This window comes from Aethalodelphis obliquidens, unplaced genomic scaffold (genome assembly GCF_003676395.1).
Source record: "Aethalodelphis obliquidens isolate GAN/ISIS:26980383/991018 unplaced genomic scaffold, ASM367639v1 scaffold28, whole genome shotgun sequence".
Classification (NCBI taxonomy): Eukaryota; Metazoa; Chordata; class Mammalia; order Artiodactyla; family Delphinidae; genus Aethalodelphis; species Aethalodelphis obliquidens.
In genome coordinates, this window is record NW_020837972.1 from 16,680,106 (window position 1) to 16,705,960 (window position 25,855).

Consider the following 25,855-nt stretch of genomic DNA (forward strand, 5'->3'; position numbering starts at 1 on the left):
CCTTAGCGGTGTATTGTGGGATGTGCGGCTACTGGGAGCCGAGCCTCCGCCGCCAGCCGCCTCCCGGGCAGCAGCAGCAGCAGCAGCAGCAGAGGCGGCGGCAGCAGCTCCGGGCCCGGCAGCCGCGGCGGCGGCGCTCCCCCCTCCCGGCCCCCAGTCCGGCCGCCCCGGCCTCGGTTCCCGCGGGGGACACCATGTACTGGCTGGCGGCGCAGGGAGGCCGGCGCCCGGCGGGGATGTAAGCGCGGCTCGGGGAGGGAGAGGCCGCTGCCGGCAGCCGGGCGGCCCGAGCCCCCAGCCCCCAGCCCCGGCCCCGGCCCCCGCTCCGGCCGAGCGGTCGGGCGGGCGGGCGGCGCCAGGCCTGCCGCGAGCCCCGCGCCCGAGCCGGGCGGAGCGAGCGAGCTAGCGCCACGCCGGGCGGCCGGGCGGGTACCATGGGCCGGAGCCCGGGTCCTCCGGGTGCCCCGGGCCCCGCCAGTCTGCACCAAGGGCCCCCGGGAGCCCCTCGCAGCCGCCCCGAGATGGTGGCCGAGCGGGCGGGCGCCTAATTCTCCGGAAGGGTTATTCTCTCGCTCCATTCTTATTTTGGGGGGAGCCAGCGAGACAGCTCCTTTTGGGGCGCGCTGGTAAGGTGGGAGGGGGTGGGGGCTGGACGATTTGATTCCTTCGCGTGTGTGTAGAAGCGGCCGCCGCCGCCACCGCGGCGGAGACGACAACAACTTGCTCGTTTTCAGGTTGGGTTAACGGCATGGAGAACAGTCACCCCCCCCACCACCACCACCAGCAGCCCCCGCCGCAGCCCGGCCCTTCGGGCGAGAGGAGGAACCACCATTGGAGAAGTTACAAGTTGATGATTGACCCGGCTTTGAAAAAGGGGCATCATAAACTGTACCGCTACGATGGGCAGCATTTCAGCCTGGCGGTGAGTAGCCGGCGCGCCTCCCCGCCGCCCGCACCCACCCTCCGAGCCGTGGCGAGGAGGGTGGGGGCGGAAGGGTCCGATCGGCCCGGGGACCCCCCTCCTGACCACCCGGCCAACTGTCAGCCGGGTCCGTAGTCCTGGAGTTTGACAAGTGCCTGGAGAAGGGCGGGGGGGGGGGCTTGCCCCTGTCCCTGGGGAGTTGGACCAGGCCACCCATTACGTCCCCCCCCCACCGCTTCCTCCCCACAGATGTCCAGCAACCGCCCGGTGGAAATTGTCGAAGATCCCCGGGTCGTCGGGATCTGGACCAAAAACAAGGAGCTGGAGCTGTCGGTGCCCAAATTCAAAGTAGGGCCCCTCCCCCCTGCCCCGCGCCCCTGACCCCCCTCCCCAAGCCCCGAATTCGAAAATAACGCCAGTCTTGACCAAGCCCAGCCGGATTCTGAGTTCCCGCCGTCCGGGGCCTGGGAAGTTTTGGCGGGGAGGGGGAGATGGCAAAGAGGGGGGTGTCCCCTCTCGGCTACTGTAAACAGAATAACACTCGGTGAAACTGTAATCAAGGCGCTGATACAGTATCCTGCCCGCCCAGCTGGGGGCTCCGGGTCCCCACCTGGCTCCTGCCAGCCCAAGGGCTCGGCTCTGGGACCCGCCCCCCTTCCCAGCCTTGTGGCTTTAGGGGTACAACTTCCTAGCCCAAGGGGTCGCCCCTGCGCTGGCAGCAGGGAGAGGAGGATAGAGTAGGGGGTGGGGAAAGAGAAACTGTTTCTTTTTCCCCTTTCCTTTCGAACCCAGAGGACTTCCACGTTCCAAACGATTTAATCCTCCGCTTCCCGGGCCCGCCCGCGTGCATTTTTTTTTCCAAAAAAAAAATTTTTATTTTTTACCTTTCATTGTTTTCAGAGGGCGGGCGAGTGGGGAATTTTGTGTTTTCCATTCGGTTTCAGTGTTCTCAACCTCCCTTCCCCCTCGTCCCCTGCCAGATCGATGAGTTCTATGTGGGCCCGGTGCCTCCGAAGCAGGTGACATTTGCCAAGCTGAATGATAACATCCGTGAAAACTTCCTGAGGGACATGTGCAAGAAGTATGGGGAGGTGGAGGAGGTGGAGATTTTGTACAATCCCAAGACCAAGAAGCACTTGGGCATCGCCAAAGTGGTCTTTGCCACGGTCAGGGGAGCCAAGGAGGCGGTTCAGCACTTGCACAGCACTTCGGTCATGGGCAATATCATCCACGTGGAGCTGGACACCAAAGGTGAGTGGAGGCCCGCTCAGGACAGCCATCGCGGAGGAGCCACAGGACCTGTCAGTGTGACCCCCTCCTCTCCCAGAGCCCCTCTTGCAGTGTTGGGGAGCCCCTCACTCTTCCTTAGGTGCCCCCTACAACCTTTTCTTTTGCCCCCTCCTGAGGGTAGAGTCACGTGGAGCCAAATGTGTTGTCTGTTGCTAGGAGACAAGCTGTAATTTACCAAATGTGCCGGTCCTTGGCCACTGAACCCCAAGGGACCACCCGGAGGCTTCCCCACCGCTGACACCCCCTCGGGCCCCGCGCGGAGCCCTGGTGGCCTGGGTTTAGGCAGTCCCCAGTGTTGCCGTCTGTGTTAGGAGAGAAAGCAGGGTTCGTTTATTTGTGGTGGGGGCGCTGACGGAGAGCCACTAGAACGCCTTTAAATATCCAAAGAGTACGTCCCTCCACTAAAAAGAGAGTCCTCCAGGGATCTGGAGTGCCCCTCCCCCACAGGCCGCCCCTTCCCCTTGGAAGTGGGAACCAATCTGGGCCCAGAGTGTGGTTTCATTGATAATGCTCCCGTTGGAGCTGGGCGGGCTGCTCCCGGTGCTCTAGGGTTGACACTGTCTTCCCTCCTCTCTCTTAAAGAGACAGCACCACCTCCCAAGCAGCGGAATCCCGCTCTGTGCTCACCGAGCCTCTGAGCGGCTGCTGGGAGAGCCGGGCTGGGGAAGCCATACCTCCCACCCTCAGGGTCCTGGGAGGCTTCTCCTCCGTGCTGGCTGGGGGGCTGGCAGGACTCTAGGGCATCCCCTAAAGTTTGCCTGTGACCTCTCTAGAGAAGTTCGTACCAATACAGAAGAAAGTGCCCGGTGCTCTGAGGCCCAGCCAGCCCTGTGACTGGGCAGGGACTGTTGGGTCCAGAGCCCCTGGGACGTCCCCTGGGAGACCCTGCATGGGAGGGTTTAGGTGAGTGGCTTCCAAGGGTTTCGTGAGCACGGGGTTTAGGGGCAACCCGGGCACACCAAACCCAAGACTGGAAAATGTAATCCTTTCTTTTTCGCCTTTAATAATGAGCACATATTGACTGTCTCTAAGACCTTGCTTGGGGATGCGGAGGGATACTGCTTCTGGGTGGGCACAGTTATCCTATAAACTCTTGCCAAACCTGTGCCTAATTCTGAGGTTCCTCAGGGCACAAGCCAGGTTCCTGTTCCAGTCACAGCGCCCTTCACCCCCCTTCTCTAGTTTCTCAAGTCTGTTGGGGAGAACCCTTGGGTGGTTGCAGGCTGACCTCTCCCTGAGAATCAAATGTAGAGCCCCTCTCCCATCACATGCCCATTTTAAGGAGTAGTCAGCCCTCACCAAAATTTCATTTCTGCAAAAAAAAAGAAAAAAGAAAAAAAGAAAAGGCCCTTAGAGACTGCCACCAAGTTTGTATTTCAAGAAAGAGACCGGTAAAGAGTAGCTCAAGGAATGCGTCTCCTTTGCATATGTAAGCAGCTGCCTCAGAGGGCTCTATAAATATAGATAATCTGGCCCCCTGGTCTATAGAGGCCTCTCTCTGCCAGGGGGTGGGGCTGGGGTGGAGGGTTACCAGAGTGGCTCAGTGGGCTGGGGGAGGACCTTGTGGAGTTCACAGTATCGCAGTACTAGAGTGCATTTTACAAACTCTGACAGGCACCTGAGAGAGTTAACAACAAAACTGTCACTCCTGTGTCACTGGGTTTCCTCTTCACTTGCTACAAGGCCCTGGATGTTAAGTGGGAAGGCACACTTTACGTGTGCCTGATAGTGCCTGATAGAGGATGGGGATTACCCCTTTCTTTGGGTGGCATGGCCCAGGTGACAGGAAGGGGCTTTGTGTTGAGGCTGGCATTTCTGTATTTGGGGGAGTCCCAGCGCCACGAGGCATTAAATTCTGAATCTCAGGATCAGAAAAATCATACAGTTTAGGAGCTTCATTGAACAGATCGGACTCCGGAGTGAGGTACAAAGAGAGAGAAGTGGGAACTTGGTCAGGGTCACTTAGCTTCCCTAGGCCTGGGGTCCCAGGCACAGGGGCCCCAGGCACAGGGGCCCTACAAGGATGCCCACCTGTGCGGGCTGCCCCATCCTGGAGCCTCACTGAGTCCTCCCTCCCTTGCCTTTTCCACAGGGGAAACCCGCATGCGGTTCTACGAACTGTTGGTCACGGGCCGATACACACCCCAAACCCTCCCAGTGGGCGAGCTGGATGCTGTCTCTCCAATCGTGAATGAGACCCTGCAGGTGGGTTTATGGCTGTCAGTCCTTTCCCCGCCTCCCCACCCCATCACCAGCTCCCTTGATGTGGCTGGCCCCCACCCCACTTCACCATCTCCAGTGTCAGACACCAGGAAAGGAGCCTGGCTGTGCCCACCAAGGCTTCCAGCAGGGGGTCTGAAAGCCCTGTTTGCCAAAGCTGTCCTCTGGCACGGCCCCCAGCCCTCTCTCTGCACACGCTGGGATTCCCATCCCAGAGATCCAGAGTCCATGTGCTTTCCACGTTAATGCTGAAACACTGCTGTGTCCAGGGTCCTAGTCTCTGGTGTCCCGTGCACCCCTCTACCCCTGCCCCCAGAAAGCCGAGTTCAAGTCCCTCCTTCCAGAGCAAGATGGATTCCTTCCCCACCCACCGCCTCCCAGGACCTCACCTGGACCACCATCTCATGGGGAGGTTCTCATCCCAGCTCCTACCCCAGCATCAACCCAGCCACCCTCTGGAATAGCTTTTCCAGAGTGAACAGTCTTTGCTTACTTGCTGGTCAGCTGTTTATCAGGCACTTTACGTGTTACCCTTTTTTTTTTTTCTTTTCCGGTACGCGGGCCTCTCACTGTTGTGGCCTCTCCCGTTGCGGAGCACAGGCTCCGGACGTGCAGGCTCAGCGGCCATGGCTCACGGGCCCAGCCGCTCCACGGCATGTGGGATCCTCCCGGACCGGGGCACGAACCTGTGTCCCCTGCATCGGCAGGCGGACTCTCAACCACTGTGCCACCAGGGAAGCCCTACGTGTTACACTATTTAAACCCTAAAACATCAAGAGGTTGGAGGGACAAGGCCCTTGGCCGCCCCCTCACTTCCAAGACCATCTTCTGCTATCTCTACCTGGAAGGTCTTTGATATCTGACAGCCTGGGGCAGGAAGGAAATCCCAGTTCACACCAAGATGTCAGGGTCTTATCTTTACTCTGCTTTAGGGATTAGGAAAAACCCTCAAGGTTCTCTGAGGATAATTGGCTACCCCAAGATTAGAGAAGGTGAGGACCATCCAGACACTCCTCTTAAATCTCCCCCCTTCCCTCTGCCACCGCTGCTTCTGTTCACTATGCTGCAGCTCTAGAGTGACCAGTTTGGCTCCGAGCTCCCCGGTAGCTGGAGTGAGAGGGGAAAACAGTCCCATTCTATTGCATGTTTTCCCCCCAGTGATCTCAGACCTCTCTCTCTCTCTCTCTCAAGCTGTCAGATGCCCTGAAGCGCCTCAAAGATGGTGGCCTGTCTGCAGGCTGTGGCTCTGGCTCATCCTCTGTCACCCCCAATAGTGGTGGGACACCCTTCTCCCAGGACACTGCTTATTCCAGCTGCCGCTTGGACACGCCCAACTCCTACGGACAGGGCACACCGCTCACGCCGCGCCTGGGCACCCCCTTCTCGCAGGACTCCAGCTACTCCAGCCGCCAGCCCACGCCCTCCTACCTCTTCAGCCAGGACCCCACAGTGACCTTCAAGGCTCGGCGCCACGAGAGCAAGTTCACGGACGCCTACAACCGCCGCCACGAGCATCATTATGTCCACAACTCTTCTGCAGTCACCGCAGTGGCAGGGGCCACAGCCACCTTCAGGGGCTCCGTGGACCTCCCATTCGGGGCAGTCAGCAGCAGTGGGGGCGGCAGTGGCCCTCCATTCAAGGCCCAGCCACAGGATTCAGCCACGTTTGCCCACACTCCACCGCCTACCCAAGCAGCCTCCGCTCCTGGAGTCACATTCAAGTCGGCTTTCTCTCCATATCAGACTCCTGTACCCCCTTTCCCCCCGCCCCCTGAGGAGCCCACTGCCGCAACCCCCTTTGGGGCCCGTGACAGTGGGGAGTTCCGGAGAGTACCTGTGCCCCCGCCCCTGCCGCCCACTGAGCCCCTGACAAAGGAGAAGCCAGGCACGCCACCTGGACCCCCGCCCCCTGATGCCAACAGCATGGAGCTGGGCGGCCGGCCGACCTTCGGCTGGAGCCCTGAGCCCTGTGACAGTCCTGGTACGCCCACGCTGGAGTCGTCGCCTGCAGGGCCCGAGAAGCCCCACGACAGCCTGGACTCACGGATCGAGATGCTGCTGAAGGAGCAGCGCACCAAGCTGCCCTTCCTTCGGGAGCAGGACTCAGACACCGAGCTGCAGATGGAGGGCAGCCCTATCTCCTCCTCCTCCTCCCAGCTCTCCCCACTGGCCCCCTTTGGCGCTAACTCTCAGCCTGGCTTTCGAGGCCCCACACCACCCTCCTCACGCCCATCCAGCACCGGCCTGGAGGACATCAGTCCCACACCACTGCCCGACTCGGATGAGGATGATGAGCTTGACCTGGGCCTGGGGCCCCGGCCCCCACCCGAGCCAGGCCCCCCAGACCCTACCGGTCTTCTGGGTCAGACAACTGAGGTGGCCTTGGACCTGGCTGGAGACAGGACCCCCACCTCAGAGAAGATGGATGAGGTACCATGGTGTCTGTCCATCTCTGTCTGGGATTGGTTTTGTCTGTCTTGTGGCTCCCTCTTTCCTCCTTGAAACATTCTCCCCGTCGGATAACTAGCTAAGACACAGAAGCAGCAGGGCTAGGGCAGCCAAAATAACAGATCACAAATAAAAAGAGAATGAAAAGAGGATACGAAAAGCACCAGGGGCTATGACTGAGCAGCTGGTTTGCTCTGAGCTCCCTAGCAGCTTTGGTGAAAAGGGAAACATGACCTAGATCTGTTGCTCTCCTTGCTAGGTATGGGAAGTCAAGACCTTTTTCTGGGGATAAATTCTGACTTGAGCTTCTTTGGTTGGAGTTTGCTGAGATCCCAGAGAGGTGGACTGTGGTGATGGTTTGGGGCCTCCTTCTCTGTTGGGAGGCTGGGACCTGATCGGGACTGGTCCTGACACTCAGGCAGATTTGGGAAGAGGGATCAGCCAGAGTGTTCTGCTGAGCTAGGTCAGGTGGCAGCTCTGGAGCACTGTCTCCTAGAACCTGGTGCCCTCTGAAGAGATGGGAAACCATGGTGGGCAGGGAGGACATTGAAATGTTCCTCCTCCCTCTCCCCCTGCGTCCAGGACTGAAGGAGTTAAGGGCTAACCCGGGGGAGGGCCACAGCCAGAACCAGGCTGAGTTGACCACCCCCCACCCTCTGCCCACCCAGAGATCCTCCTCTGGGGTCTCACTGCAGCCTGAGGGTTGGGGTGGGTGCTGCTGCATGCCACATTCCCTTGGGGGAGGATTCCGTCATCTTCCTTGGCTCTGCTCCTCCCCCCTCCTGGTCCAGGCACCTGCCCTGGCCCTCCTGGCCTGGCAGGCATGAACAGCAGGAGCTCAGACACAGCTCTTCACCCCCCGTGGGCGGTAGGGAGGAGGGTCCCTCCTCCCCGAGTCCTTTGATTAGGCCGATGTGGCCGCCTCAGGGAAGAACAGAGAGGAACTTGGCTTGCCTGGGAGGAGATTGCAGGTGGCTGGGGCTCCTGGGGGCCTCCAGGCTGTTCTGGGGAAGTGGTTTCTGGCGCTAAGGGGTTCAGGCAGGGAGAGCTGACAGGTGTGCAGAGGTGGGGGGGCTGCTGGCCCTGCTGCCATCCTCCCTTCTTCCCTCCCTCTCCTGCCGGAGGTTAGGGGATGTTTATTTAACCATGCTCACTGGCTGATCCAGGGCCGGGAAGCCCAGAGGAGCCAGAGGGAATGAGCTTTCCCACGGTGTCACTGTAGGAAAGGGGAGACTGAGGCCCAGAGAGCTGGGGTCGGGGATGCCCCGGGACATCAGCCCAGGGAAGCCCGGGAGTACTGATAACCTCCAAGATGGCCCTCGGGAGCCCCCTGCTGACAGTCGGGAGAGCAGCTCCCGGGTTCCTCCGGCCTGAACCCGAGGGAATCCCAGCCTAGGCTGACCACATGGGAGAGCAGCACAGGGGGACACTCCCTTTCTTCACAGAGGCTGATAGTTAAAAGTTCCGGCTCCAGTCCTTAAGTCTTGAGCCCCACCCCTGTCACTTACTGGTCATGTGGCCTTAGGGAAGTTACTTTCCCTGCCTGAGTCTCAGTTTCGTCATCTGTGAAATGGGATAGTGAGAGTAGCTGCCTCACACTAATCTCGGCTTAAGTGAGGTGCCACCTGGGAAGCTCCAGGCACGGCTGGAGCTGATGCCGAATATTCAGCCGCCAGTTCCCACCGGTTCTCTGCCCCCCGCCCCCGGACGAGGGAGGGGCGGAGGGAGGGGCAGGGCCGCGGGCTGGGCTGGATCAGGGTCTCCTTGTGATTGGCTGGCAGCCGTGGCGGCGTTAACCCTATGCGTGCTGCGCCTGCCTTGCTGGGCGCTGTCCAGGACTGATCTGGCGCTGTCCCTGAGAATCAGGCTGAGCCTGCCAGTGCCTCCCTCGGCATGTGTGTGGGTCCCTGAGAGGCAGAGTGTGTGTGTGTCTGTAGAGGGGACAGAGCAAAAGCGAGGGCTTTCTTCTGCCTTAGGTTTGCTTTTCCTCTTCTCTCTCCCCCGCCCCCCATTTCCCTTTGAAGCCTCCCTCACCTGTACGTCTGACCTCTGACCTTACAGCCTGCACAGACCCTGCCCCCTCAGCCTTCAAATGCACTCCCTGGCAACCTACAAAGGCTCTGTCTTCCCAGCCACGTTCATCCAGGCCAGGGCCTGAGCCCCCTTCTCGCCTTGGGTCCTGACACAAGAGCCTGGGGGTAGCCCATCCCTCCTCGCCCTACCCCTGCTTTGCCTTCTTGCTCCACCTCTACCTTGTGGACCCCGTGCTCCGCTCCAGTTCCAGGCCTCTGCATCCACCTCCCCAAAGCCCCATGTCTGAATGAAAAGAAGTCCTTTCCCGTTTCACAGCCAGGTCATGCTCGACTCCTCCCATTCACGTGGTGCCACGGTCCTGGATTCCCACAACAACCCCCTGACACCTCGCTCAGCAGGCACCCTGGGCTCGCATCCCAGCCCTCTTTCTGACTGGCTGGGCCTCTTGGGCCAGTGATTTATGTATAGCTCTCTGAGTGTGTTTCCTCACCTGTCAAAAGGGATTGGACTAGAGCCCTACGTTGTGAGGTTAGGGTGCAGATGAGAAATACGAGATATTATGTGCTGACAACGCTCAGCCCCACCGCGGCCCGTACTAAGACTATATGAAAAGAGTAACTAAGGAAAAACGTAAAGACATACCTCCTATTCGTGCACCCTCACTACTGCTAAACGCCCCTGCTGCTCGTGTCACCTTCTCTGCCAGGCCCTCTCTGCCACAGTGAAGACTACAGGCCAACTGGGAACAAAGGCTAGTGAGCCACTTCCTGGTTCAAATCCGGGCTCCATCTCTTAGTGGTTGTGTGGCCTGGGCAAGTTACTTAAGCTCTCAAGTGTTCCAACTTCCTCATCACTAAAACTGGTGATAACAGACCTACTTTACAGGGTTGTTCTGAGGATTAACTGAGTTAAGGTACGTAAAGTGCTTAGAAAGGTGCCTGGCCTGTAGAAAAGGCTAGAGAAGTTTTAACTATTAGTATTATCTTCTCTGAATTGAAACAGAGTCTCTCAAATTGAAACAGAATCTTTTTCCCTCTTCACACCTCACTCCCCTTCCCAGCTTTCTTTTTCTCCATGAAGGACTATATATTTCACATTCCTCCTAGTTATCCTTTGCCTTGTCCCTCCAGAAGTTCAGCTCCAAGACAGCAATAATTTCGTCTGTCTTGTTCACCACTGTGTTCCTAGCACCTGGAACAGTGCCTGCTACACAGCAGGTGCTGAGCAAATGTTTGTTGAATGAATGAATGAGTGAATCTGCATGATAACCCCGTGAGGCAGGTACTGTGGTGCTCATCATGCAGATGGGGAGACTGAGGCTTAGAGAGATTAAACGACTTGCTTGAGGCCACGTGGCTGGCAAGGGAGGGGACCAGGATCAGAGCTGCGGAAGCCACGTTGCTCTCTCTGTCTTGTAGGAAGCCACGTTGCTCTCTCTGTCTTGTAGGAAGCCACGTTGCTCTCTCTGTCTTGTAGAAGGCTTCTTCTCTGACCTGCGGGTGTTCAGCAGGGGGATCTGGGAGCCTGCTGGGCCACCCGGGCTCACCCTCACCTCTCTCTCCTTGCTCTCCCTGTAGGGGCAGCAGTCCTCGGGGGAGGACATGGAGATCTCAGATGATGAGATGCCCTCGGCCCCCATCACCAGCGCTGACTGCCCCAAGCCCATGGTGGTGACCCCCGGGACGGGGGCTGTGGCAGCTCCCTCTGTGCTGGCCCCGACCTTGCCGTTGCCCCCGCCTCCTGGCTTCCCACCACTGCCCCCGCCCCCGCCGCCCCCCCCCGCCCCAGCCTGGCTTCCCCATGCCCCCTCCTCTGCCCCCGCCACCGCCCCCACCGCCCCCAGCCCACCCCGCTGTGACAGTGCCCCCGCCACCGCTGCCAGCACCACCGCCCGGTGTCCCACCCCCGCCCATTCTGCCGCCGCTGCCGCCCTTCCCACCGGGGCTGTTTCCCGTGATGCAGGTGGACATGAGCCATGTGCTGGGCGGCCAGTGGGGCGGCATGCCCATGTCCTTCCAGATGCAGACGCAAATGCTGAGCCGTCTGATGACGGGCCAGGGCGCTTGCCCCTACCCGCCCTTCATGGCCGCCGCAGCCGCAGCCGCCTCCGCTGGGCTGCAGTTCGTCAACCTGCCGCCCTACCGGGGCCCCTTCTCCCTTAGCAACACTGGCCCCGGCCGCGGGCAGCCCTGGCCACCCCTGCCCAAGTTTGACCCGTCAGTGCCACCACCAGGCTACGTGCCACGCCAGGAGGACCCGCACAAGGCCACGGTGGATGGTGTCCTGCTGGTGGTGCTCAAAGAGCTCAAGGCCATCATGAAGCGGGACCTGAACCGCAAGATGGTGGAGGTGGTGGCCTTCCGGGCCTTCGACGAGTGGTGGGACAAGAAGGAGCGGATGGCCAAGGTGGGTGGGCGGCGCGGCCCTGCAGGGGGGCGGGCGGCAGAGACCCGGCCAGGCAGCCTCTCTCCTCCCCAGGCACGTACTGGAAACACCGCCACCCAGACCCCCAAAGCAGGATAGTGTGAGTGTTATTTTGTGAAAGCGGTGTGTCGATGACACAGGTGTGTACTTACAATGCGTTCCTTTTGGGTTCCAACCTCCAAAGCGCGAGGTCCCCTGCTCCGGTGCGGGCAGCTGTAGTAGCCGCTTTGCAGGTGAGGAAGCCGAGGGTCAGGGAGGCAGAGTGGGGCCCTGGGGGCGGCCTGAGTAGTCGGCACAAAATGAGGTAGGTTCCAGGAAAGGAAGTGCCCAGTTACCACGTGGCTGTCACTGTTGAGAGGACGGCAGGCTGCTCAGGGGACAGGGCTGGCGGCAGCGCCGTAACCATGGTCACCTCCCCCTCCTCTCTTGCACCCCAGGCCTCGCTGACCCCGGTGAAGTCCGGTGAGCACAAGGACGAAGACAGGCCGAAGCCCAAGGACCGCATCGCCTCCTGCCTGCTGGAGTCGTGGGGCAAGGGCGAGGGCCTGGGCTACGAGGGCCTGGGCCTGAGCATTGGGCTGCGCGGGGCCATCCGCCTGCCCTCCTTCAAGGTCAAGAGGAAAGAGCCGCCGGACACCGCCTCGTCTGGCGACCAGAAGCGGTTGCGACCCTCAGCCTCCGTGGATGAGGAGGATGAAGGTTTGCGCCCCTCCGCTCGCCGGGTGCTGGGGTCTCCTCCTCTCCCGCGCCCCTGGCCCAGCTCTGACAGCCCTCCTTCCCCACAGAGTCTGAGCGGGAGCGGGACCGCGACATGGCGGATGCCCCCTGTGAGCTCGCCAAGCGGGACCCCAAGGGCGTGGGTGTGCGGCGGCGGCCCGCCCGGCCCCTGGAGCTGGACAGTGGCGGGGAGGAGGACGAGAAGGAGTCGCTGTCGGTGTCCTCATCGTCGTCGGCGTCCTCGTCCTCGGAGTCCTCGACAACCTCGCCCTCATCCTCAGCCTCCGACAAGGAGGAGCGAGAAAGCGCGGAGGAGGAGGGGGAGGGGGAGGAGGAGGAGGGGGAGGAGGAGGAAAGCCCCAGGAGCCAGATCTCCTCCTCCTCGACCTCATCCCTGTCCGATAAGGTACCGTTCGGGCTGGGGAGGCCTGGGGTGCTGGGCCAGGGGAGGGGTCCCTTCGGCTCACCTTTCCTCCATCCCTCCCCCCCCCCAGGATGACGATGATGAAGACAGCGATGACAGGGACGAGTCTGAAAATGACGACGAGGACGCAGCCCTGTCGGAGATGAGTGAGAAGGAAGAAGGGGACTCAGATGGAGGTGAGCGGGGCTCCCGGCCCAGCCCGGGGTCCCTCTGCAGAGCGCAGAGCCCGTGCAATAGTCAGCTATACTCTGGGGGCAGATCTCTTGACTTTGAAGTGTGAACTCAGTAAAGCACAAACAGGGCATGCCCTATGATTCCTTTCCCGTGAAGTGTCCAGAAGGGGTCAATCCAGAGAGACAGAAAGCAGACTAGTGGTCGCTGGGGTTAGGGAACGGTGGATAGACGGGTGATCGCTAAAGGGAACGGGCTTCTTCTAGACAAGGGCTAGTTATTCACATTGTGAATATACTGAATACCACTGTATCGTTTACTTTAAGACGGTTAGTTTTATGTTATGTGGATTTCACCTCAGTTTAAAAAAACGTGATGACTAGTTAGTACCGACACATGCACGCGCACGCACACACACACACACACACCCCTGAGGGCTATGTTCAGCCCAGTGCCGCCAGTTGTGAGACGTTTGGTGAAGTACCTGGCTGGAGCACAGCAGATAATGACAGCGCCCCTGCCTGTGTCCCCCGCCCAGAGGAGACAGTGAGCATCGCCACCTCCAAGGCTGGAGCTGAGTCCTCCAGTGAGAGCTCTGAGTCTTCTGACTTCGAATCAAGCTCCGGGTCCTCCTCATCACCTTCTGAAGATGAAGAAGAACTGGCAGCAGGGGAGGAAGATGAGGCAGAAAGGGAGGAGGCAGCTGCAGAAGAAAGCGTGGCTCCCGCTGCCCCTGACGAGGACTTTGAGGACGTGGCCACAGGAGCACCCGCGACGGAGTCGCTGGTCCCAGAAGAGGAGGTGGACATCGAGGCTGAGGACGAAGCCTCCGAGGCGCGGACCCCGATGCTGGAAGAGCCTCCCTTGCCTGTGGGTGTCGAGGAGCTGGCTGGCTGCAAGGAGCCCCCCGACGAGCCAGGCCTGAACCAGGAAGGGGCCAGGTTGCTGTCTCCAGAGCCCCCTGCTGGAGAGATGGAGGCCCGGCCCCTGCCATCCCCGGAGCCCACCCCAGGTAACGCTTGCAGCCCCTGGGAGGGCGTGGGCATGGAAGCAGGATGTCCTCACCGTGAGAATGAGCCCAGCCTCCTTGATACTAATCACTTCACCTTAACTAGTCAGTTTCCTCATCTGTAAAACGGGATCTGTGGACTGTGCTTCCCCTATGAGGTCATGTGGGAGGACAGAGTGAGATGACTTATGATGTGCCAGCATGGAGCCTGGCACCTGTTAGATCCCAGAGGGGTCTGCTGCTGTCACCATTCCTCTGTCAGTATTCCCCTGGGGTTTAGTCCTTGGACCATTAATTAGTCCCACGAGATGCTCCCAGGAGAGGGGGTGTGGGTGCAGGTGTATATGGTCATTTCCGTGACAGAAAGCAGCAGAGAAGGCCTCGGGGTGCTGGGCCAGTTGAGAAGAGGCCATAGACGCTGCCCCCTCCACCATCTTGGTGGAGCTGCACAAAGCATGTTAAAGGCTCTAACAACGCTGTCCAATGGAACTTTCTGCAGTGATAGAAACGTGCTGTCCAATGGAACTTTCTGCGGTGATAGAAACGTTCTCTCTCTGTCCTGTCCAATACTGTAGCCACTAGACACCGTGTTGCTAAGAGCAGTTGAAAGGTGGAGAGTGCCACTGTGGAACAGAATTTGTGACGTTGTCTCATTTTCATTAGTATAAACTTACATAGCCACGTGTGGTTAGTTTGTACCGGTAATGGTCCTTGAGGAAAGAAACCCGTTGTATTTTGTTTAACTCTGTGTTATTTGGCTATAGAACCACAGGTCTTTGAATGTTGTTAAACGTATTAATTGAGCCTCTATTGTCGTCCCCAGTACTGTTTTACGAACTGATAATACAACAGTGGACCAAACAGACAAAAATACCTGGGGCTTACACTCTGGGGCAGGGTGATGGATGACAGCAGATAAGTTAGAAAATGTATTCTGTGACAGTAGAGATAAATGCTAAGAGAAAACCTTACAGGCTCTGAAAAGTCCTGCAGCAAAGAGACTTGTTGGATTTTATTTGATAGAGCTTATTTTCTTGGTCCATGGGATGTTCCCGGTTCACAGGAACACCGTTCTAAAGACAGTGTCGAGGGCTACGACCATGTCTCCTGCATCTTTGATTTACTTCCACCAACATTTATCAGACACCTACTGTGTGCCTGACACTGGGCCGGGTGCTGAGAGGTCCTTGAGCGGCTTAGCTGGAGGGGGACAGTCCGTATACTCACAGAACCCCTAGGGACCCAGAGGGTATGAGTGCATACCCAGAGACGTGTCAAGTGCATAGTAGGGCAGCATAAGTAGGGTGCTGAGGGACATCTGAATCAAATAATAAAGGTCTGGTTTTTGCCCACCTCTCTGCAGAGAACAACCTGGAAGCGGAGCCTGCGCCCCCCGCGCTGCTCTCCTTACCCCTGCAGCCACCGTTGCCGCCCGCTCGACCACCCCGGCCACCCAGCCCACCACCAGAGCCCGAGACCCCAGACCTCCCGCTCCCAACAGTCCCTCTGGAGCCTCCCCATGAGGACCAGCCCCCACGTACTCCAGGCCTCTGTGGCAGCTTGGCCAAGTCGCAGAGCGCAGAGGCCGTGCCGGCCACACCGAGTGGGGAGCCCCTGCCGTCGGGGGGCAGCAGTGGCCTGCCACTGAGCTCCCCGCAGCTGCCAGGCAGCCCCTTCTCCTACCCATCCCCATCCCCCGGCTTGAGCAGCGGGGGCCTCCCGAGGACACCTGGCCGGGACTTCAGCTTCACACCCACCTTCCCTGAGCCTGGTGGACCCCTGCTCCTGCCTGTCTGTCCCCTCCCAGCTGGCCGGCGTGATGACCGGTCTGGCCCCCTGGCCTCCCCTGTGCTCTTGGAGACAGGCCTGCCGCTCCCTCTGCCCTTGCCCTTGCCCCTGCCCTTGGCATTGCCTGTACCCGTCCTGCGGGCCCAGACTCGGGCCCCCACCCAGCTGCCACCCCTGCTGCCTGCTCCGCTGGCCCCCTGCCCACCCCCCATCAAGAGGAAGCCGGGCCGGCCCCGGCGATCCCCGCCGGCTGTGCTCTCCTTGGATGGGCCCTTGGTCCGGGCGCCAGGAGGGCCCCCCCTGGGCAGGGACCTCCTGCTTCTGCCAGGCCAGCCACAGACCCCTGTCTTCCCCAGCACCCACGACCCCCGGACCGTGACCCTGGACTTCCGGAACGCGGGGATCCCGGCTCCCCCCCCACCCTTGCCCCCCCAGCCTCCTCCGCCCCCACCTCCGCCACCTGTTGAGCCCACCAAGCTGCCCTTTAAGGAGCTAGAGAACCAGTGGCCCTCTGAGGCCATCCCTCCGGGTCCCCGTGGGCGCGACGAGGTCACCGAGGAGTTCATGGACCTGGCCAAGGTGCGGGGGCCCTGGCGCCGGCCACCGAAGAAGCGCCACGAGGACCTGGTGGCCTCAGCCTCCCCCGAGCTCTCACCACCGCAGCCCCTCTTTCGGCCCCGCTCAGAATTTGAGGAGATGACCATCCTGTATGACATTTGGAATGGCGGCATCGACGAGGAGGACATCCGCTTCCTGTGTGTCACCTACGAGCGTCTGCTGCAGCAGGACAACGGCATGGACTGGCTCAATGACACGCTCTGGGTCTACCATCCCTATATCCTGCCAAGCAGGGTGGGGGGGGCTGCACCTCCCAGGATAGCGCACATCACTGTCACTTACGGAGCAGTGTCTATGCCGGCACCGTGCCAGGCTCTGTACAGAGTCATCACTGGCACTTTTAAACACTGCCCTCTGTGCCAGAATTGGCAGGTCTGGGGGCTAAATGTAACAATGTGATTGTACAACATGACAGAAGCAGGGGCTGACAGAAGGTTCACTCTCCCTGGCTCCCTCTCATCGCCTAATTTAATCTTCCCAACAGCCTAGTGAGGTAGGGGCTGCTATTATTCCCATTTTACATCTGAAGAAGCCGAGGCTCAGAGAGGTTAAGTTACCTGCCCGAAGTCACACAGCTATGAAGTAGCAGAGTAGAGATTTGAACCCAGGCAAATGTGGCCCCAGAATCTGCGTTCTCAGCCACGATGCCACGCCACAGTCGGTTGTTACCACAACCCCATGAAGTTGGCGCTGCTTTTATCCCTGTTGTACCAAATGAGTTTATTGAGTTTATTTACTCTGTGTCAGGAACTCTGCTAAGCAGCCTAAGCATCTGTAGTCATTCCACGGGGCATCGTCATCCCCAATTTGCATATGGGGAAACTGAGGCAGAGGGTGGTTTTTTAAAAAAAAAAAAAAACACCCAAGGCCATGCAGTTGGGTACCTGTCAGAGTTCTGACCATGGTGCAGTTGGCCAGTGGGCAGGTGCAGGGAAGTGGTGTAGGTGTGGGCCGTGGAGCTGGGCATCCTCGGCCTCCTGCAGATGGGTCTGAGGGTGGAGAGGCCAGGCCCGGGAGGGCGGGTCTCCAGGCAGGACTGGGAGGGGCTCTCCGAGAATGTCCATGTGGCCCTTGACCCACACCCACCCACCAGCCTCTCTTCAGCTAAGAAGAAGAAACGGGACGACGGCATCCGGGAGCACGTGACAGGCTGCGCCCGCAGTGAGGGCTTCTACACCATCGACAAGAAGGACAAGCTCAGATACCTCAACAGCAGCCGCGCCAGCACCGACGAGCCCCCCACGGACACCCAGGTACGGCCATCGGGGCCTGGACATCCCGGAGCCTCCCGGGCTACGCAGAGGGTGGGGCCCTCCCGGAGGGGGTGTCAGGCACCAGGAGCGGTTGTGGAGCCAGAGGGGCCGGTGCATGGAGCACGAAGCGTGCCACTCCCCTGGGTGCTCAAGCGTGAGAGGTGAGGTGAGGGCCGGGTAGGGGAGAGCCTCCGAAGGGTTTTAATCAGGGATACGAACAGAGTTGAGTTGCATTTCCAGAAGTTTCCTTCATTCTTCTTGAAATTAAGGAAATAAATTGGGTAGGTTGGACATGGGGGGCCGTGTGGGAAAAAGAAGATGCATTTGAAAGACTCTCAGGAATATTCGAACATTAGAAGGTCAGATGGATGGGACTGGGGGGCCTGACTGGTTACAGGAGGCAGAATGGGGTGGGACGCTGCTGGGTCCGGCCTTGGGGACTGCGTAGCTGGATGCCAAGCACTGAGGTGAGAAGGAAGGTGGGACCCCCACTTTGGGATGGTTTGAGTTTCGGGGTTTGTGGAACATCCAGGTCGTGAGGTCTGGCAGACGGTTAGATATATGGGTACAGTAGAGAGCTTGGGAGAGGGACGTCTGGTCTGGGGACCTAAATTTGGGCATCATGAGGATGGAAATGTTAGCCAAAGGCCACAGCAGGGGTGAGCCGACCCGGGAGAACATCTGGAGGGGAGTGAAGCTCCAGGTGTCAATGGTGGGGACAGAGGAAGAGGGAGGCCAAGAGAGGGAAGGGATGCGAGGCTGCTGGGAAGAACCGTGATTTTGAATGAAGCCACGGGGTGTTAGGTAGACAGACACCCACCTTCTCTGTCCAAAAAGCGGAGATGCTTTCAAATCTAGCTGAGAAGGGAAACGACTGCAAGAGTGAAGAGAACGCTGCGTCGTCTTGTTTAAGATTAGAGGAACTTGATCACGTTCAGATTCCGACGGGAAGGACCCCGTAGAGGAGAGGTGGCTATTAGGAAGCTCGGAGCAAGGAAGCTGGGAAGCTAGGGCCACAGAGCTCACGGTGGGGTTGCCAAGGATGAGATGGGGATGCGGGTTCCCTGTGGCCAGCTCCCCCAGGCGGCCGCGCCCCTCTCTGATCCGTCACCCGCCGTCCCCATCCTTGTACCCATCCTCACAGGGCATGAGCATCCCAGCGCAGCCTCACGCCTCCACACGGGCCGGCTCGGAGCGGCGTTCCGAGCAGCGCCGCCTGTTGTCCTCCTTCACTGGCAGCTGTGACAGTGACCTGCTCAAGTTCAACCAGCTCAAGGTGAGGCTGGGCCCCACCTGGGGCGGCCGGGGCGGCCACAGAATCCGGAACCAGGGCTCTCACCCCCATCCCCTTCCCTCCCCCAGTTCCGGAAGAAAAAGCTCAAATTCTGCAAGAGTCACATTCACGACTGGGGCCTGTTCGCCATGGAGCCCATCGCAGCCGACGAGATGGTCATCGAGTACGTGGGCCAGAACATCCGCCAGGTAAGCGCTGCTGGCCAGGACAGGTGTCGGGGTGGGGCTGCGGCCAGCCCCGCCCAGACTGAGGCCTCTTCCTGGCCAGGTGATTGCGGACATGCGGGAGAAACGTTACGAGGACGAGGGCATCGGTAGCAGCTACATGTTCCGGGTGGACCATGACACCATCATCGACGCCACCAAGTGCGGCAACTTCGCGCGTTTCATCAACCACAGCTGCAACGTGAGTGCCCGGCTCGGGGCAGCCGCCCCTGCTGCTGTGCCAGGAGGACCCGCAACCGGAGGGCACAGGAACCGGCGCGGCCTCCTTCCCGAGCTCGGGGCCCACAAGTATAGCGGGGAGGGAGGTGGAGGTGTGAAGCCTTATCCAAGGAGCCGTTCTCCTCTGAGCTTCAGTTTTCTCATCTGCAAAATGCGCATAATGAGACCAGAGGTGCTCGTGACATGGTCCATACAGCTGGTATTAACAGAGTTCCTTCCCCGTGCTGGGCGTTTTCGATGCCTCTGGGGCATTGCTGGCCAGTAGAACTTTCGACAGTGACGGAAGTGCTCTGCATCCTTGCTGTCCACTGATATACACGTGTGGTGTTGAGCGCTTGAAACGTGGCTAGTGTGGCTAAAAAACTGAGTGTTTTTTTTTGCGGTACGCGGGCCTCTCACCGCTGTGGCCTCTCCCGTTGCGGAGCACAGGCTCCGGACGCGCAGGCCCAGCCGGCCATGGCTCACGGGCCCAGCCACTCCCCGGCATGTGGGATCCTCCCGGAGTGGGGCACGAACCCGTGTCCCCTGCATCGGCAGGCGGACTCTCAACCACTGCGCCACCAGGGAAGCCCCCAAAACTGAGTGTTTAATTTAACTTAAAGAGTCACACTCGGCTACTGACGGCTGACATGGCACAGGTCTGGGTGTGGAGGTGGGCGTTGATAACAAGGGTGGTCCTCTCGTGAATATAAGCACGGGGAGCTTCAAATGGAGGACAGGCACCCCTGGCTGTAGGTTCAGGTCTTGGCATCGCTACTTAGTGAGCGACTGTAGGCAGGTCACTTCATGTCTCGGTGCTTCAGTTTCCTAATCTGTAAAACTGGGATGATAACAGTCCCTCCTCGTGGGGTGTTGGGAGGACCAAGCGGGTTACCGAGGGCAGGCCTTCTGTGCAGATACAGCGGGCGCTCAGTACGTGCCAGCTCGCATGACTGTGACTTGATCATACCCTGGGGCCCGTAGGGACTTCGCTGTGCGTCTCCTGTGAGAGCTGAGGGGTAAGAGGGAATTACCCGGGTGCAGTAATGAGTGAGTGAGGTGAGGCCTGGGGCAGGGAGGGAGAACACCTGTTTGAGGGGCAGTGGGATGAGGTAGGGGGCAGAGGGCAGGGTGAGAGGATGAGGTTGGCGGGGTTGGTGGTGGCTGGGTCACTCAGCCTTGTAAGCAGAGCTGAGAACTTTCTCTAAAAGCCGAGGCCGGCTATTGCCCTGGGGTGACGGGATTTGCTGTCCCTTTGGAAACATTTCCCTGGCAGCTGGGTCAGGAGTTATTCCGAGTTCAGAGAGGCAGCGGGAGCCACTGCAGTCCAGGCAAGTGATGACAGAATCAAGAGGCCCTTTGAGGCAGAAGCCGCTGGGCGTGGTGGGCTGGATCCAGCACTGCTAGAGGGGAGGCGGGGGGCAGATGCTTGGGGACTGGGTGCGTGGAATGGCCGCTCCCTAGGTCTGAGTTTACTGACTCAAAGTTGTCTCCTTGAGCTGCCAAAAGGTGGATATGGAGCAGCTAGTTGGATCTGGGGGCCTGGAGTGCAGGCAGGCAAACCTTTTCTGTAAAGGACCAGGTAGTAAGTATTTTTGGCCGTGTGGCCCAGACCATCTCATAGCAACTACTTAACTGCCATTGTAACAAAGGTAGCCATAGGCAATATGTAGTGAATGAGCGTGTGCCAATAAAACTTTATTTTCAAGAACAGGCAGCTGGGGGCCGGAGTTTGCTGACCCCTTCTCTAGAGCTCAGAAGTAGGGCCTGGGCTAGAAACATAAATTTGGGGATCACCTGCGGTATAAAAGTAAATTGGATATTTCCCTGCAAAATTTATTATTATGACAATCATGATTCTTATTTAATATCAGAGACAGGGGGCCCTGGTCCGCCAGATGGGGGAGCCGAGGCCTAGGGCAGGTGGCCAGTGGGCAGTGGGGTCATGGGGCCAGTACATCAGGCCTTGAGCACGGGGCTCGGTCGGGTTTGGGGGACTGCGGTCAGGGAGGGCCCGGGTGGGGTCCCAGGTGGGTCGGCTCACCCTCCCCCCCACATCCCACCCACAGCCCAACTGCTACGCCAAGGTCATCACCGTGGAGTCGCAGAAGAAGATCGTCATCTACTCGAAGCAGCACATCAATGTCAACGAGGAGATCACCTACGACTACAAGTTCCCCATCGAGGACGTCAAGATCCCCTGCCTCTGCGGCTCCGAGAACTGCCGGGGGACCCTCAACTAGGCCCGGTGCCTGGGGATGTCAGCTGCCCCCGGCGCCCGAGCGTGGACCCCTGGCCCCGGGGCCAGACCCCACCTCCCACCCCCATTTCAGGTGCTGTCCCTCTACCCAGCAGCCGTGCCAGGGCCTGGCGCCCCCAACACTACCCCCAGGACCCACCACAGCTCCGGCCCCTCAGTGGGAAAGGGCTTCTCTGTCTCTCAGCCCATGTCTCTTTCATTTTTTTAAAGAAATGCTCCTTTCGGGACTTTGGTTTCCGGTGTAAATGTCTCCCCCCACCCCCCTACCTCCCCGGCGTCTCCCCTTCCTCCACCTCTTTCTCTCTGTCTTCTCTGTCCAGCCTTCCCTTCCCGGTCAGCCTCTTCCCATGAATGCTGCTACGTTGTTTTCGTCTTCTCATTCTTTTCTTCTTCTTCATGAGAAAAGACGCTTTAACCATTGAAATGTGAAGGCAGAATCAGAGAGTGGGGACCCCAGGCAGGGGCTGCGTGGTTTGATGGTGTGTCGGTCCACGTTCTGGAACCCTCCGGGCCCGGGCGCCGGGCCAGGTGCTGCAGAGGAGGGGGGTCGGGCCAGGCGGCTTTGACCTCAGAACACTACGGAAGGCCCGCTCTCTGCCGGCGGCGGACTCAGTGAGAAGACCCCCCTCCAGTCTGTTCCTTCCCCAGCAGCCTGGGGGTACCTTCCCCCCTCCCCCAGCAGACCCTGGTGGAGCCACGCTGGTCCCAGGCAGGAATTTCCCCTGGGGCTCTCCCTGCCACCCCACACCCCTTCACCCCCCAAATCTTGGGTTCAGTGTTTACTTTCTCATTCGAATGCCAGCGGGGGGGCGGGGGCTGGGGGGAGCTGGAAGGGTTGTGTTTACTTACCCTCTCCTGCCCTCACCTTCACCCCCAGGGGAGAGAAGCACCTCCCACCAGGGCAGGCGGGTCCTGAGTCCCGCCACTACGGGTGTCTGACCGAATGCCTGACCGAATGCGCGTGTGGCGTATTTTTGTTTGCTTATAAGCTTCACCCGCTCGCCCCCAGCCTGTAGCCTGACTCACCCTGCCAGCAAGCCCCTCGCCCCTAGAAGTCAAGAGCATATTTATTTTCAGAGTGAGAAGATTTATTTCTCCCAGAGAAAGGAAAATCTTGGAAAAGATTTAAAAACTCAGATCTACGTCTGACAGGTTTTTGGTTTTTTTTTAACCCTTGGCATCATCTTTAGAGTTCCTTTCCACGGATTTTTTTTTTTTTCTTGTGCGTGTATAAAATCAAAACAAAGGGGGAAAAAATAGGTTTTTGAAGTTCAGAACAGATTTCTGTACATAGGCTGCCATAAAGGACTTTTTTTCGGGAACATTGTTTCTTGTAGAAACATGTGGGAAGACTTTTTTGCTTATTTCTTTGTACTTCCAAAAAAAACCACACACACACACACACACACACACACACACACACACACAAGCAAGTCCCCCGCACCCCAGAAAGCAAAGAAGGCATGTAAATAATTTATGGAAAGTGACTGTTGTGACCAGGAGTCATCCTCACCAAGACGGGAGAGCTCCCGGCGGGGCTGCCCCGACCCTGCAGATGCAGGCCCGGAGCCTCTGGTATCTCAGCTTGTGTCAAGCTTGTTATCATGTAAATTCTGTACAAAGAATTGTTATTTTTCTCTTTTTTTTTTTTTGTCGTTGGTGGTTTTTTTTTTTTTTTTTTTTTTTTTTTTTTTTTTTCAATTTCTTTACCCCATGCCCTCTCTGTTTGAGACTATGCCCACCGGTTTCAATCTTCATGAAATCGGTGGCATTAAGACACGGAGGGGGACCTGGGCACAGCGGCAACCTTCTCTTCCTTTTGCGGTTTTCTGCCTCATTGTGCAACTGAGGAAATATTTATTTTTCACATGAGGAAATGTGTAGTTTGTAGAGATGGCCGATTTAAGTTACTTCTGGAGCCCCCAAGGGGCTGTCTTCAGTCTGTCCCCTCCTCCCGTAAAAGAAGTGGGGCAGGGGTAATGTGAGGAAACCAGGGTCCAGGGTCCTGCCCCACCCCTCACTCTGGCCTCACCTTGCCCAACCAGCCTTCCCTACGGGCGAGCAAGGGCCTGGACCCTCCCTGTCCCCAGGAACCACCACCCCCCTGTCCCACCCCTGAAATGGCTTGCAATAGCCAGAAATGTGTCAACTCATTTTTCTTTCAATGCCTTCATTTTCATTGAACAAACCTCTGCTTTTGAAGAATTGGGGGTTTCTGCTTTTTCTTTTTGTTGTCCCTGCCCCCCGCCGCCTCCCTCCTCCAGCAAAGAAGAGAACCCATAAGTTTTAGGGTTGTTTGTGCATATAGATTCTCATCGTACGTACCTTGTTTTGAAGAGAAGTGTTTCCGTTGTGGGTGTGTCTTGCTGTAAATATTTGTTCATATTTTTGTGAATTCAATACTATGTACCATTGTATTATAGTAACTTTTATAAAGCAAACCATAAATATACTGACTTTTCTTACAGATACGCCATCTCCCTTGCTCTCCTCTCTCTTCTCCTCCTCCTTTCTTTCTGTTGGGGGCACACCCTGCTCACTAAGGAGCGGGTGCTCCGGTAGTCAGGGGTAGGGGTGGAAGGAGCTAGGTGGGGTGTGGTACATTCAGACCATCTGCTTTTTTAAAAACCTATATATATTTTTCTTCCACTTTTATTGAGCTGTAATTGACATACAGCACTGTAAGACCAGCTGTTCTTAAACTCTAAGCCTGTAGGTGGATTCTTTGAACTGGGACAAGTTATAGTCAGACTAGACCTTCCACAGCTTTCAAGTTTTCCTTCTAGAACTCTTCTTAAAGCCTTAGGTATCTAACACTGCTAATGGTCTACAATTAAAGGAAACAAGATCAAATATCCTATTTCTATTACTAGAAGATCTTGGAAAGGTGGTACCTCAGAAATGATTAACACTAAGGGGACATCACTCCGGTCTGTGAGGCAGGAGGGGGCTGATAAAACAGTCACCAGTTGAGAAGAATTAAATGTATGCAGTGTTGTGGGTATTCCACAGGTTGTGTGCCCCATAGGTCTCAACTCTGCCTGATCCAGTGGTGGGGTAACTGAGGGACCCACGGAGAGTTTGTTAGAAGATGTCCACTTATCTTTGAGAAGGACAGGCTCAGAACCTCAGCAAAAAGCAGCGTGACTGAAAAGAAGTTCACTTCTTACTAAGGAAGCGCAAATTATACCATGATACCACTTCCCCTGTCAAGTGGCAGATACCAGTGTTGGTGAGCGCGGGGTGAGGGGCACTCACGCACCGTTAGTGGAAGCATTAGTTGCTGCAACCTTTAGGAGGAAAAATTACATGTTAATGATCAATATTTAAAATGCACATAAACTCTTGGCCCAAATGTTCCACTGTCAGGAATTGAACCTGAGAGCCACGAGCAGGCAAGGATACTGTACAAGGACGTTCTTTGCAGCCTTACTTGCGAGCAAAGAAATGAAGGCAAGGGAGGTGTCTCATTGGTGGGCTGTTTTCTTGGAATTGTCCATCCAGACAGGTGGACACCACTAGAGTTGGATTCGTGGGAACAGAAAAGGAGTTGACAGGCAGGGCCAGAAAAGAGAAGGTAGGGGCAGCTGCTGGCCATGCGCTTATTCATTCAACCAATATTTATTGAGCACCTACTATGTGCCAGGTACTCCTCTAGGCACTGGGGCTACAGGAGTGGAGAAAACATACTTCCTGTCTTCACGGTGATTGTGTCCTTGTGGGTGAGTCAGGCAAACATGAAGAATAAATGCTATGATAAGGAGAAAAATAGCTATGAGAAGTGGGTGTCAGTGGGAGAGAGGCGAAACTTTAAACAGGGTGGTCAGGGAAGCCCACTTACCTGACATGTGAACAAAACTCAAAGGAGAAAAGGGAGTCAGCCCTGTGGAGACCCAGGTCAAAGGAGATAGGGAGTTAGCCTGTGGAGACCTGGGGGAAAGGTATTCCTGGCAGAAGGAACAGTGAGTGCAAAGGTCCTGTGGCAGAAGACTGCCCGGTGTACTTGAGGACCAGCAAGGAGGCCTGTGTAGCTGCAGCTGAGTGACGGGGAAGGGTGAGTAAAGCAAATGAGCTCTGAGAGGTAGACCTGGTGGGGGAGTGGGGGAGGCAAACGCTGCAGAGCCTTGCAGGGCAGCACAGGGACAACCCAGGGCGTCCAGCCCAAGGCTCACCAAAGAAACACACGTGCAAATCTGAGTTTCCTTCAGCTTTCCTCTCCAACCTGCTGCTGTATTTTCCACCTCGATCAATGGCGTTTCTATCCCACGCCTCCACCCACAACTGCTGCCGCTGGTTACCTAAGCTCAAAGGCTGGAAATCCTGGGCTTCTCCTTTCCCCCAGCTACCAAGGCTGATGGTTCTTCTACGGTATTCAAATGCATCCACCTCTCCCTCTGTCCCTCAGTCCCACAGGGAAAGTCCTCTCTTCACTGCTTCTGCTGTGGGGGCCAAAGCGAAGCCTCAACTCAACACGTCTGCGTCAGAGCAGACGGGGGCTGTGCTGGAGAGGGGCAGGTGCCAGGTAGACTTGGGCGAGAGCCCCTCATCCAGGCCCCTCTCT

The 25,855-nt window shown here is 57.8% G+C and overlaps 1 protein-coding gene across 1 annotated transcript; it reads left to right on the forward strand.

Annotated features, from left to right (window-relative positions):
- The first annotated feature begins 29 nt into the window (after positions 1–29).
- SETD1B (SET domain containing 1B, histone lysine methyltransferase) lies at positions 30–23,763 on the forward strand. Its single transcript, XM_027124854.1, is given in 18 exon segments — positions 30–238; positions 735–922; positions 1,172–1,270; positions 1,903–2,173; positions 4,305–4,417; positions 5,624–6,862; positions 10,492–10,686; positions 10,688–11,320; positions 11,776–12,037; positions 12,124–12,461; positions 12,550–12,655; positions 13,189–13,662; positions 15,023–16,282; positions 17,152–17,318; positions 18,463–18,594; positions 18,681–18,800; positions 18,880–19,017; positions 21,104–23,763. Coding segments are annotated over 17 exon segments (5,895 nt in total). The 5' UTR covers positions 30–238; positions 735–748; the 3' UTR covers positions 21,278–23,763.
- The last annotated feature ends 2,092 nt before the right edge of the window (positions 23,764–25,855 follow it).